A 14265-nucleotide genomic window follows, 5' to 3' on the forward strand; every position below is an offset into this window, starting at 1 on the left:
CATCTCTAGTTCAATCTTGAGGCCCAAGACAAGATCTACTGTATCAAAATCAATCAAGCCAAATGGTTTTCCAAGCTGTTGTTACAAAACTACCATGGTACAGATTTCATGGCTTCATTTGATAACTTATGCTATAACTTATCTCCCCTTGAAGACTGATTGTGGTGCATAGCCCTAGTCCTTCCAGTGGTCAAGGGGAGAGGTAGTGAATTCTGTAGCATCTGGTGCTTAAGACAGATGGAGAAATCACGAGGCTAAAATTCAGCCTTTTCAACTGTTTAGGACATCTCACAAAGAAAAGAAATGTATTAAACATAGATGATTATGGTGATGATGCAGGACAGACATAGTCCTCTTTATTTTTCTGTTTTAAATCCTTTTGAACTTGAATTTGTGTTTATTTTGTGGCATGCTATCCTATTCTTATATGACATTTTGAAGGTACATTGTTTCAGAAAAAAAAAAACGTAATCATACAGTGCATCTTTTCCTCTGTAGTAAATTAAATTATTATAAATGTACAGGTAATCATTTTTACCTAACCAGATGACTTATAGTAAAGAGCAGACATTTTTTGAGTGTAATGCATGCTAGTTGTGTGGCGAAATCAGGAGTCTTTTACAGAAATACTAACCACTCTTACCACATGTCAGTGTAGCATTTAAAGTAGTAGTAGAAGAACTTTGCACAAGTATTTTAGTATATGGCATATAATAACACAATATTTATGTTAGCTGTGAGTTGTAATTTAGATATTATGAATAATATATAATAAATAAAAATTCTTGTAAAAACCATTGTATTCTTTTCCTCAGGTCGACTTAGTAACAGGTTTAGCAATTGAAGAAGCTTGTTATGCTCAGGTATGTAAATATGATTACATGAAGAAAACACAGAAAACAGGCTTTGTGATGCCTTTTGTGAAACATGCAGAAATGTAACTAGATATTGCTTTGTGATTTCTTCTGCAAACTTTTAGGCATTTTATTTAAATCTCCTTCTACTTGGTCTGATTTTGTAAGGAATTTAAGGGCGGAGGTGTAGTTCAGGACACATCAGTACTAGTACTGTTAGGGTGAAGGTAGTGAAGCATACCGGCCATACACCTAGCCAGTCATACACTACCATGCCAGTCCAAGAACTGCTTTGCTTTTGCTTTGTTTTGGTTTAACATGAAAGAATACAAAGGACGCTTCACTAACACATGCACTAGTGGCATATGTGCTAACCAATAAAAATTTGAGACAAACCTTTTTGCCAGTGAAACATGGGAATGATGTCTTTGAGATTATATGTTCTTAGACTTTGAGACAAGATCTTTATGATGGAAATAGAAGCATCAGCATTATATGCTTATTTAAGATGTGGTAATCAGATTATTAACCTTCTCCCCCCTCCCAAAAACCCAAAATTAACCCAACCATAAAACCTTCAAGAAACCCAAACCCCACTTTCCTTTCTTCGCCCCACCTCCCACCCCCAAAAGAAAAACAAAACCACAACAAACCTCAAATCCTTCAGAATTTTTTAAACTCATCTGTTTGGAGAAAAGGTATTCCTTTCTCCACCCAAATTGTTCATCAGCCTTTTGTCATGCCCTTGAAGTGTCTGACACATTCCTATATCTTGGATGCATTGAAGAACTAGGATTTGTATGAAAATATTTTTCTTGGTATTGTTTTTATTGTCAATAATGAATTGTTACTCTGCTCATTGCAGACTATCCCAACAAAAGATAGAATTGAAGGCCTTCTTGCATTTAAGGAGAAGAGACCTCCTCGCTACAAGGGAGAATAAAAGAATCTGATGCCTTTAAAATACAGGGGGATAAAAGTACTTCTATGAGGACCATTAAGGTGCACTTTGCATCTGCACCTGGAATATCACAATCACCAAAGTAACAGCAAATCATACAGCTATTACAACATTTTGAATGTGTCCATACTTGTACGAAGCCAAGATAGAAATGTGTGTCACCTCATGCTCATTACAATTTCTGATGGTTGATCTGTGTAATGACAAAGTCACAGGTTCATGCAGCATTTTTAAAATTTCACATGTAGAAACATACCATTCCACAACTGAAAAAGCTCTGTAATTCTTTACATAGAAAAAATGTATCTGTGATGTTAAGCATAAATCTGCTATATCATTTTATCAAAACAAAAGCAACTACTGAACACCAAAAATAAGAAATTGTACCAAATATGCATTTAAATGATTCTGTATATCAGTAAAAATTATATTTGAGTATTCTATCGGAATATCTATATTATTAATAAAGCTAGGGGAAATGAAAAGGATTATAATTTAGAAAATGTTAAGCTTTGTTTATCTTACTTCCTCTATCATAAGCAAAATGAAAATCACTTTAGGACTTAATGGTGTCCTTTTGATAAAGTTGGTGCCATTATATTCATTTAATTGTATTAAATGAAGACATTTTTGAGGCCAGCCTTTAATTACACATTCTTGTATGTTAAACCTGTCTTTGTCTTGCATTTTTCCAACATATCATCTGATCAACACTGCAATGGAACTTTATTTCATTTACCCCAGTTGTTTTAAATTTTTGATGATTGTATTAAAGATGGTTGTGCGGGGATATGACCAATGTGCTGTAAGAGAACCTAGAATTATCTTAATCTCCAGAATATTTCTTTTGCAAGTTTTATGAATGTATATTTATATACAACAGAAATGATGGTGAAAGGTTCTTTATTTTGTGTTGGCCTCAGAGTTCTTTTCATGCATTGCAAGAGAATTGCAGTAGGTTTCAAGGTAAGAAAACTTGTGATTCATACTGTGTATTTGCAGTGGATGCAGCATATATAGCAAATGTCTGGAAATAACCTCGTAGAAAGTATTTTTGTTAATTTGACTGGAAAATAAACATGGCTTAGCAGTCCAAGGCTGTCTTTTTATATGAAAACAAATTTATTCCTGCTGGGTTACCATTGGCTCATGGAACTTGTGCATGCTTTGCTGTTTCTGCAACATTAGCTATGGTCACTGTCCATATCTATAATGATAAAGCAGCTCATCAACATGAAATGACAAGAACTCATTTAAATTCATATTTAGACATATCATTACATGTAAATTGATTATAACTGGTAGAGCTCACACTTTGTTGACTGGTAAACTTGCTGACTCGATCATTTCTTGCACAATAATTTGCAAATAAAGTATCAGTACTTGTTTTGATAGTTATATAAAGCCTAGAGGGTCATTTTCTCATGTTTTTGAAATGCTAACATGTCATTTTCATTTTTACTGACTACAAAATAATTATGTTAATAGGGAAAAAATATTAAGCATTTGCTGGTGAGTTTCTGTTGCATAACTTTGATATGCATTCTGCTTATTGAGCTGCCTCTGTTTCTACCAAGCGCTGATTAATTAGCTTCTGTGAATGTCTATTTAAAAGCATCTAATAACTTTACATAGTGTGGCATATGACTATATAGATTCATGCCTTTAACTAGGAGTTTTGATCTCAGAAAATAATTTTAGCGTCACAGTGGTCTCTGCATTCCTTTTCTCAAGAGAAGACAGTGCCATATCACAGCAATTTGAGTTCCTTCTTTGAAGTGAACAGTTTGAATATTATTACAAAGTGAGTATCAGTACAACAGTTTTTAAAGGTACTTTGGAGTGATGTTGAAGTAGTTCTGGAGGAACAATATTTTAGCAAAAGATGTGTTAATCACTTACTATCTCATTTATTAAGTGTCATGTTATGACAGGTGCAGTGCTCATAATTAATAGTAGTATTAGAACTTTGCTTCCATGAGAGGGTTATTTGTAACAAAAACGCTCATATAAAGACTGACTTTTCCTTATGAAAGGTGTAATCTGGCAAATCCTCCTTCAAGCACTTAGGCTCAACTCTTCCAGTTCCTGGTAAAGCCATGCTTTTCTCTATGATACCTCATGGATGAGTGAGCCCTGGTCTCCACCGGTGTTCTGAAAAGTTATCTCATGGTCCCTAGACATAAGCAACTTTTCTCCTGCTTCTGCTGAGTTCAAGTGGATAGTGAGTTCTTCTACACTTCACTGAGTTGGACATTGAAAAGTTATAACACAGGTAGGTCAATTATCCATTAGTAGTTATCAGCTAATAGCTTCTCAGCCTTTGTAAGTCAATTTGCTGAATTGCCTAGAAATTCTCAGTTTCATGCAGAAATTAATGTGTGACTTTATATAACACATACAATTTTAGCCTTTAATGTAGCAAACAGTCTATGTTTTCAGCATTGCTGAAGTAACTCACATTCTTAGTTGTTTTATTGAATTTCTGGATAAAGTTTTCGTGACTGTCTGCATGCCTGTAGTCAGTTCAATGCTTTTGAGTAGATCACCTGTAATGAAAAAAAGATGTGTTTTATTTATTCTAATATTATGTATTGATACAGTTAAGTGCTTTTGGAGGTGTTTTCTATGGAACCTTTTTATGACGTTTGCAGTTATTGGTGCCCAGTTATCTGCTGAGATTAGAGAGGGGATTTATTTACAATTTTTAAAAATGTACTTTAAAAAAATCATTGTTTATCTGAGTGGTGTGCATTGAGCTTTCAATATGCTTTCATGTCTCACTTGTGGAATTTTAGCCTTGTTCTTGAACGTGATGGCACTGCTGAAAAGCTGTAGGGCTTCATTGTCTTCTGAGGCTGATACAGTCTGTATGCTCAAGGTGTGATAAAGTTCATGATGATGTGGTTAAGATGTTATTTTCTGCGCACTTCTAGAAAGAGAGCTGTCTCCAAAAATGAGAAAAAGAAAAATAGCAAGCAGATAAACCAAAGGAAGAGTTGTTTTCAGCTAAAGGTAATAAAATTTCTCTTGTCTACTTTGTGGGATTACAATGACTTTTTTTTTCTATTTCTGCCCTTTTCTCCTGTTGGCTTTTCTTTCCTCTAAGTCTCAGACATGAATGTGCAGGGAACAGTTTTAAAAATTTGTATGGGTTGTTTTCACATTAAGAGCATTGGTATTTTATAAACAAAGTTAGTAGAGGTTAAAAAATTTTCCTGAAAGTTGTTTGAAAGATGTAATCAGAAATTACTGTGTTATCACTAAAGATTAGGTAATATGCCTTTTTTATTATAGATTTAAATCATGCTCTGTTTTAACCTTGGAACACAATTGAATTTAAGTTTCTCTAGTTATGCAGAATGTGCTATGTTTACACAGTGTGTTCGTTATTCTTTATAATATATGTGAATATATGTGTGTGTATACTGGCGTGTCTTATGCATGCATGTGTATGTGTATGTGCCTATGTATGTGTGTACATGTAAATAAAATTATCCAGACTGTCAGGCAAGACCAAATCAAGCCCTCAGGATGTGATACTACTATTCTGCTTCAGAAGTTTTGAATTTGTTTATGCAAGAGCACAACCAGCAGAACAGTGGGCCCCACAGAGCACGTACCGTGACTGCTGCAAATGGGCATGCTTACCTTGTGTTCTGTGGCACAGCAGTTCTACTGCTTCTGCAGCCGGCAAGGAGTGAGGAAATGCACGTGTGTTACTGTGTATCTGGTCCTGTACTTATGGCAGTTCAAGGCTAGAATAAATGCAGTAGGAGCCAGCATGAGTTCTTAAGTTTCAACAAAGGTGTGGCACCCAGATAGCACATTCCTCCCAGTGCTATAATATCATTTGCTCCTGCAGTTTGGAGGGGCCTGCAGCAATCATGAGCGGCTCATTAATCAGCCACTGTCACAGATTATAAGATCAGTGTCTACCCCCTTTAAATAAGTCTAGACTTAGATTTCATCTTCAGCTTTTATCTAGTAGATAATTCTTCCAAGGACACTCATTCACATGGGAAGAAATATGAAGTATGTTAAAAGAATTTATTACAGAGGGTGTGAACATTCTGTGTCAAAGCTAACTCCCATTTGCAATACTTGAGTTCAGAACATTAACCCTCTAAGGCATAGTCTGTACATTTATGTTTATACAGTTCTGGCTAGTGAGTACAATCCTTTGATTATAATTTCTGAAGCATATGCTAATAAAGCTTTTGTAACATTAAAGAACTGAGAATATGGTGAAGTATTCTTGTTGCATAATATAACCACTTTCAGAAGAACATGGAAAGTTTGTTATTTTTGTAAGGAACTTATACATCAAATTGTTGCTTCTTTATTCTGGCAACTGCTAATTGATTTAACATTTTCCCTTAAGCATAAGGGACTTTGTGATATCATCTTTGGCTCAATTCTTTTTAGTATGTTAAAAATTCTGATGCCAGTTGTACAAATTTTTAAAATGTGTCTCTTCCATGCAGCTTAGAAAGACAAAGTTAAAAAATATAATTGTGAGGATGGAGTTGTGAAGGTTGTGTTTTCACAACTTATAAATGTTAATAATACATTTGTAGGCTTGTGAAAAGAGTCTGACTCTCCATCTTTTGTGTAGTAAGTCTTTACTGCTGGGACTGTTGTCTTCAAAGCTGAAATATTTTTATAAATGCATGTGAGTATCCCCAGCTAGTGACCCCTCAAGGGAATGGTTCATGTTGTCCCATAGTTATCATCTTTTGGCCACTCCGTCCAAGTAGAGGTGTATGGAGAAGAGAGCCAGGGAGCATGCTTCTAAGAAGCAGTGGGTCTTGGAAGAGTGTATATGAAAGAGGTTTTGCAGGGTGGGTTCAGGCTGCATTCTTAGGTCACAGTTAATTTCAATGCAGTAATTTCTAGTATCTTCATGAAGAGTGCTACAAAGTAGATCTTTCTGTATTGGTTGGTTACAGTTCCCAAGTTCTGTACCCAGAAGACTAGCAGAGATTGTAACCTGCAGACATGATTCCTAGAGTGTGTGTGTAAGTATGAAAGGAGACAGGAGCCACAAAACCAGCATAGCAAGAAGGATTCTGTTGAAGTTACTAGTTCATAAATAACACAAGGACATGAGTTTTTTCCACTTTGGGAGGAATGAAATTCCTGTCTCCATTTTAGATTTTACAAATCTGAGCTGACATCAGTCCTTTTTTGAAAAAGTGAAGAGAATATATATCATGGTTGCATCTGTATAGCTGCTGAGTAGTTGAAGGACTTATGAAACACTGAATGAACTCAGTTTCTGCTCTCTACTTTCACTTAACTGACCTGAGCCAGCATTTCCTACAGTAGTGACCTGTTCACTGGATTCTTTACGCATGAAGAAATTTCTCTGCTTTAATTATTTATTCTACAAGTTAATTTATTGGAATGTAAAGATAATGGCATCCACCTAATAGTTTATAGAGGTAAGGCCTGTCTTGCAGTTCCCTCATGCAGCAAGTACCCCACTGGTTTTATAATAGATGCTGTAGCAACAATGGGAGACCTGTTCCCTTTGCTCTTGTTCCCAGCATCTTCTTTGTACAGACTCCTGTCTGCTAAACATAAAGATCCTTAATGAGTCAGACCCCTTAGATGTGGAAGGTTTAATTCAATAATCCCAAAAGGCCTTGGATACAATACTTTTTAAGTGCAGTTGCCTAATATCATCACTTCCTAATGCAAAATCTCAGCAGGAATTTTGAGAATCTGAATTTTGGACTAGGACACCTATGTCTCTGTATAGAGATGTATTCGTTTTGTGATTGTGCTTTACTATTCAGAATTCTTAGTTAAGCTTTAAAATACTTCCTTAGTGTAAGCAAGGGATATAAGAAATCACTTATCAGACATTAGTGCCATATCATAGATTACATGGTGGAACTAAGTTGCTGTTAGCAAGTAATACTCACAGATACTGACTACCTCTGTCTACCAGCTCTGCTAAGTAGAAAAGACAGTCATCAGTGAGAGAGAAGGAAACACTGACAAGTGAAAGGAGAAGTGATGTTGGAGCAACAGTGGCATAGCTACATTGGCTGTGCTAAAATAGTTGCGTGAAGCTGGTTATTCCAGCTGAGTAGCCTGATTCTGCCAACAGACACAAAGTAGCTGTATACAGGACAGAGCTTTTGATCACACTCTGTGTGTGTGCGTGTGTGCATGTGTGTATGCCTAGGATATAAAATATATGTCCATGTGCCCACTCTCCTTCCAGCACATAGTTTTAAGGTTATTCATAGAAGCTTTTAAAGCATGGATTCAATTTTTAAAATAGTTCACTCAAACCACATCCCCACAGGTATGTGTGCTGAGAGTTACAAAAACATTTTGCCCTATACATGTTTTTGTATTTCGTATAATTACAGCATATTTATCTGAAGTATTTCGCAAGTATAGTTTTGTGTAATACTGGTAGGAGATTAAGTAATAGCTGCTTACTAGCGCTATTGCACAAGAACATCAAATGTAATAATGATGTTCTGAGATTTGAGGTACCAAGCATGCTTTTGGCTGCTTTGCTCCTGTGACCTTTATGCTCTTCTGGTTAGTACAGCAGTCCTGTAACGATGCACATGTTTTCCTTTACACAAATGCCAGTAACCACTTGAGCAGGGCACTTGATTCCAGTTTTGATGGGCGGTGCCTATAATGGACAACGGTAGTGTATCCAAGCCAAGTTGGCTATCTTTGTGCTTTACAGTGCCAAAAACTTCAAAGCTTCTTCCTTTTAGAACTCTAAAGCAATACAAGTTTGTGTTTCTTCATATCATCAAACTTAATTATTGGCAATAAGCAAATGCTGGCAGGAGCAGCACATCACATGGCTCCATTTCTACTTTAGAAAAGGTCAGCATATGGCATAAACACTTTGCTGTATTATGCAGCCTTGTACTCTGATCACATAACACATGCTTCAGAAAGCATTATGCAATGTTAGACTCACTGATTAATGACTGCTTGCACAAGAAGTTTTTCATTACCCCAAATGCTAGCATCCTGGGAATGATTAACTTTGTGACATAACTCTCATCACATAAATATGGAAGATTCAAACATAGCCTCAAAATAACGTGTTTCAGAAATAACCGAACTCTTTGCTGCTTATTACTGTGTACAGCATTTGATTAACAACTGCTTTAAACCTTCAGAGTTGAATAGAAAAGCCTATTTGTGAGAACTGAAAACAAGATTTATTTCTAGGGTTTAAAGTTTTACCCAAGATGAATTTTTTGCACACAGCAGCATCTCATTTGCAATGTTTTTCCTCTGCTTGTGTAAGTTTGAATTTCCTGAGAAAAATCTGTGCCAAGTATTTTCAGTTCAGCCAGTGAGTTAAACAGAACAAGTTGAATCTAGCCCTTATTTAGACCAGCAACTGCATGTATGTAAAATGACTCAGTCCACTGTGTTCAGTAGTACAGTACATACAGTTGTGTGCTTAAATCAGCATAGTGATAGCTCATTAAATTCACAATAATTGCTGATGTTCCTGCAGGCAGAGTAAGAAAACAAAATGTGGTCCCGAATGAAGTGTCTTGCAAACTTACAGCCTGAACATTGCTACACATTCATATTTAACGTTTTCATATTCTAATGATTAATCATTCCATGTTCAAATTATGCAGATTTCTGTGTTAAAAAGCATCATGACAGTACATCACTCATATTATCATCTTCAGGATGTACAGGAGAGGAAAAGCCTATAAAAAGAAATGTTCCATACCATATTCCCTCACATATGAAGATTCATCCCTGATTTTGAAGTAATTGCTACAAGTTATCTATGTTTCAAGAGCTTTATTAAGGAGAAAGTCAGTTTGCCTGCTTGGAAATTCAAGATCAGTGTTCACAAGGAAATATCTATATTAAACTCCCACTTACTAATTTGCCTTTAAATGTCAGACTAAAAGAAAAGAGACATATGCTTTTTTATGATTCTCTTTCCTTTAAGTAATTCTGCTCATGAACTGCCACATTAAATAAAGCTAGTTAAAGTTCTTGTAATGGGCGGGATGGTTTAGGATGTCACCACATTAATGCATATGTGCCATGTCTTCAGAATTAATCTTCATTGAGAAAAAGTACAGAAGGTAAACATTGACCTTCAGTATGTTCACTTTAGTTTTTGCCTTTTCCTGCATTCCAACTCCTGCAAGCAGTAGCAAAGGCTAAAGGAAATGGCCTCTGACTAAGCATTAGCTACCAGCGTGCCCTCATTATAGCTGAGGGCTCTTATTCTCACTTAGCCTACGTGCAGAGCCAGCTACTCTTTCAGCTGTGATGACGAAATGCCATGCATTTCTTCCTGGAATAGTACGCAGATAAGAGGCCACTTGTTATGCTGAGGTTTCAGATGAACTCCACTAAGGGTTTCAAAACACTCTGTCACAATTATATCAGGTTTCTTTAGCAACCAATTCATTTCAGACACTTTTAAGATAAAAAGGGAAGAGATGTTAGTTTATTTTCCCTTGTGGTTTCACTGTTTAAACTTTTACAGGATGTGACTGGATAGTTTATACATGGCCTGAATTTATTAATTTTAAAGAAAAATCTATCAAAATGTCTCTGTTTCTCTCTTGAAATTCACATTATTTGTAGTCCCCTATGTGAACCTATAACTTCAGAGAAGAAACAAAAAGTCTCATGCCTCTGATATGCTGCTAGAACAATCCTGCTGTGCATACTCAGTTGCTGAGTGCCTTGAACTTACTCTAGGTCCAGCAAAAGCTGAGAGTTTTGAGAACCTTGCAGCACAAAAGGTTAATTCTTTCTCCTGGAGTTGTGTTCAGATTCTAGGACATGTGTGCAGAGTATGAACCCAGTTGGCCTAAGTGTTACTTAGCAGTGGTGGGAAAACCTGTTTGTGAGATCTTACAGCCTTGGCACTCATTTCGGTGATTCCATGCACTAACAAAAGCAACTTTAGTGGAATCAAACAAATCACAAAAGTGTCTCAACTGTAAAAGAAGGAGGAATCTCTGCAGTGTTTGTTTCAAACCAGGTAATACCATTAGAATCAGCAATAACTCTGTGCAGTTGAAGAAAGAAATAAATTGTCTAGAATAAGGAATGGATTCTATACAGGTTAAAAAGCTTTCTTTGCTCACCCATAGACTCTAATGAAACATTTAGAATCTGTGGTATGCCCCATTTCCATTGGATCTGAATAGCACTTTAGATAGATATAGTCAGCAGGATGAAGAGTCTTATGATGTTAAGTCTTGTGTAAATTGCAACCTAAATAAGTATTTAATATGAAAAAAAACTAACCCAATCCAAAATGGCATCTCTCTGTTATCACTTCCCCTGCAATTCTCAACATTTACTAGTATCTCATTAACTGGGAACTGAAGGCTCAATTCAATTTCCTTTAAAGACAACAAAATTTTCTTTTTCCATTTACATAATGGAGTTTGGAACAGGTTTTGCTTCTGTAATCTTATTCCTTTAATGCTTTCCAAATAAATGTGTAACTCCCAGTGAGATCACTAGGAATCTTGGCTATTCGTAATCTGTTCTTTCTTTTTTTTCTGCAACTATTCTTCAATAAAGAGGGTCCCCTTTGAAAATGTCCGAAGAACACTAAAGTTTTCAAACCCACTGCTTGCCTCAATTACTTTCTTCTTCCCTTTTTTGGAAAATTTCCTTTCTTTAGTTAGTTACTAATGACTCAGAAAAAAATAAGAATGAATTTCCCTCACAAATAACATATTTCTTAATTGTTTACTAGAAATAGATGATTCTTGCACATTACTTCGAAGACTTCCTGTCCTTGCCAAAGCAGGGTATACCAAGGAAGCATATGTTTCTCCATTATTTTTTCTGCTCTCTTTTTGTCAAAGTGTTAGTCTAAATACTGTTTGCTACAGTGGTTACTAGGAGGTCTTTTAAATGTTAGACAACTCATTTCACAAAAATTCTAATCCGCCAAGTATAAATATAGATAATGGACATCTCCTTTTTTGAACTGTTTCTGTTGTGAACTTTTATTTTAAATAACTACAATAAGACAAACCTGTTAAAAAATTATATTAAATACTACTACTTCCAAAATGTCTTCATTTTGTAAACTTGTTTATTACTCATCCTATGTGTCACTTAAAGTATCTTGCAGTGTCTTATCTCATTTTCTATTTTAGAAGATTTAGTCTTATTCTCTGAAAAAGACATTGTTTTTTTAACGGAATATCATGGGGAAAAAAAAAAACCAAACCAAACTACATTTCTTGAAAATGATACTAAAAAGATAAATGCTCTTCTGTGGTTCAAAACATGAAAGTGTTTTAAACTGAAATTACTGCAATTGAAAATTTGTCATCTTTACTGAAATCACAGAACTAGGGAAAACCATCCCACCAGCACACATACTAATGAAACTGGTTTTCTCCTCCTCTTTAGCCTTTGCCACCTTCTGACCGTTCTTTCATAAAATCCCTGCTCCCACTTCCCCAGTATTCCCTGCTAAAGAGAGGGGATATGTGCCATATAATCTTGGGTATGTGCTGTTTGTGTCTGGAGCCCTCACAGAAAGTGTGATGACCAAGTTGCTAGAGTTTTAATTCACAAAGGAAGTGGAACAGGGGCTTTAGCATGAGCCTTTTTTCTTTCATCAAACCACTTTTCACGGAAAACTAATGGATCCTCCTTTTCCACCTTTTCCAAGCTCAGTTTACATAGGGTAAGGTTCAAAAGATACAAGGGTCAGGACTGACAGATAGCGATGGTACCATGGTATTTTCTAAGACTCTTGATGCATGGGTAGAGCATAAGAGATAGGGGCCAGGTTTTCTCTTGTTGAGCAGTAAGCCATCCAAGCTGTCAGAGGCACAAATGCTGAGGATGGGGAAACTGCTGACAGGCTTCAGCCAGTGAGTGAGTGTCCAGGTCCTGAGCCATCTTGAACTGACATAGTGACTCACTGTTAGCAGGATCCAAACTAGCTGGATGCAAACAAACTCAGATTTCTTTACATACATTTGCAAATAATGCTAATTACAGAATAGCTCTAATGGGCATTACACCAAAAAATCTCCCTACAAATTAGAATCTTTCCCTCCTTAACTAAATCAAAGTTAAAGAAAGAAATGTGGAGAATCTTTATTGTGCTGTAAATATCAGCAGCTTTATTCTAAGTCATAAACCCCATAGCAATAGCACTTGCTAGTCAGTCATTCATGACTAGAATGTAAACAGTTTATGCTGGTGATAACTGATAAATAGGTATATTGAACACTTACAGGGGTGTTGTGACCCTGCAGTATTGTTTGATGAAATAAATTATGTTTACAAGTAACATGTGACTTTCAGTCCTGCTGTGAAAGATCTGAGAGTTGGGAGTAGGCTCTTTATGCCTATTATCTATTCTTCAGAGAATTATTTAATTCCTAGAAGCAGATGGTGATTTTTAAGCCCACTGCTATTTTGGTATACTTTAAAAAAAGAAAAGAAGCCTTAAAAATAGACCTAGGTTACCATATCCAGCAAAAAAACCCCCGTTGTCAGCTCTTTACTCTGCTGTGCTGCAAACAAATCTGTCAGCAATTTCTTTAGGTTAAAGTATCTGAGCACTGTGGGGGGAGCAATTTTTGTAGTTTCCTGGTGGGTTTTGGTTTGGTTGGTTGGTGGTTTTTTAGAAAGAAATAATTTAAAGTGGTTTTGTAACAGGGTACATTTAATGCTTTACATATCAAAAAATTACCATCTGTTGTTATAAAAGACACTCTACAAAATTGATGAAACCTATACTCCGCTTAATTTTGTGGATCAACTGCATGAATTAGAGTTTAAAGTCTGAATCAGTCTGAAATCAACATCTTCAGCTCTGCTGGAACAGACATTAACAATCAACCCATTTTCTGTAATTACCAAAATGAAAATGAGAGTGACAGTTATTCATGCAGAAAAAAAGGCCACTAGTAATGCATCTGAGTCAAATAGGGCTCTTATGTTTACCTTATAATTTAATACATTTCTTGTATTAAAAGTGTGGTTTGACAAAGTTACTGAATGGGAAATGAATAAGACTTTTGGATTACCAGTGCAGGTGATTGACATAACAAGGGACTGACAGTACAGTATTTTCAGAAGTATTTTCAGATAGATGATTAGATGATTTTGGCATAACTCTTGGCATAAGGATGAAATATAAGGGTACAGGTACAAAAATGTGGTTTCTGCTTTCTCTAGATCACATGAATGTATTCTACAAAGATGGATGCAGAAAACCAAAGCCAGCTCTCTAAGGTAGGTATTTCATTTTAGTGATCTCAGTGCAAAATATTTTGGCTGGCAGCATTTGTTTCTGAGGTACAGCTCCTTAGAGCCAAATTCTGTGAAGTATTAAGCATTCTTATTATCTTTTGGACATTGGCAATATCAATAATTGCCCAGGTCAATACTTTCTCTTATTAATTCAGTGCTGTG

The 14265-nt window shown here is 35.9% G+C and overlaps 1 protein-coding gene across 1 annotated transcript in view; it reads left to right on the forward strand.

The window, feature by feature from the left end:
* Positions 1–2911, forward strand: part of AUH (AU RNA binding methylglutaconyl-CoA hydratase) — a 111451-nt gene extending 108540 nt beyond the window's left edge. The window contains exons 9-10 of the mRNA XM_058044349.1: positions 816–863; positions 1720–2911. Of these exons, the coding sequence (XP_057900332.1) occupies positions 816–863; positions 1720–1797 (126 nt within the window). The 3' untranslated portion in view covers positions 1798–2911. The remainder of the gene's footprint in view (positions 1–815; positions 864–1719) is intronic.
* The last annotated feature ends 11354 nt before the right edge of the window (positions 2912–14265 follow it).

The sequence above is a fragment of the Melospiza georgiana genome, chromosome Z (genome assembly GCF_028018845.1).
Source record: "Melospiza georgiana isolate bMelGeo1 chromosome Z, bMelGeo1.pri, whole genome shotgun sequence".
Taxonomy (NCBI): Eukaryota; Metazoa; Chordata; class Aves; order Passeriformes; family Passerellidae; genus Melospiza; species Melospiza georgiana.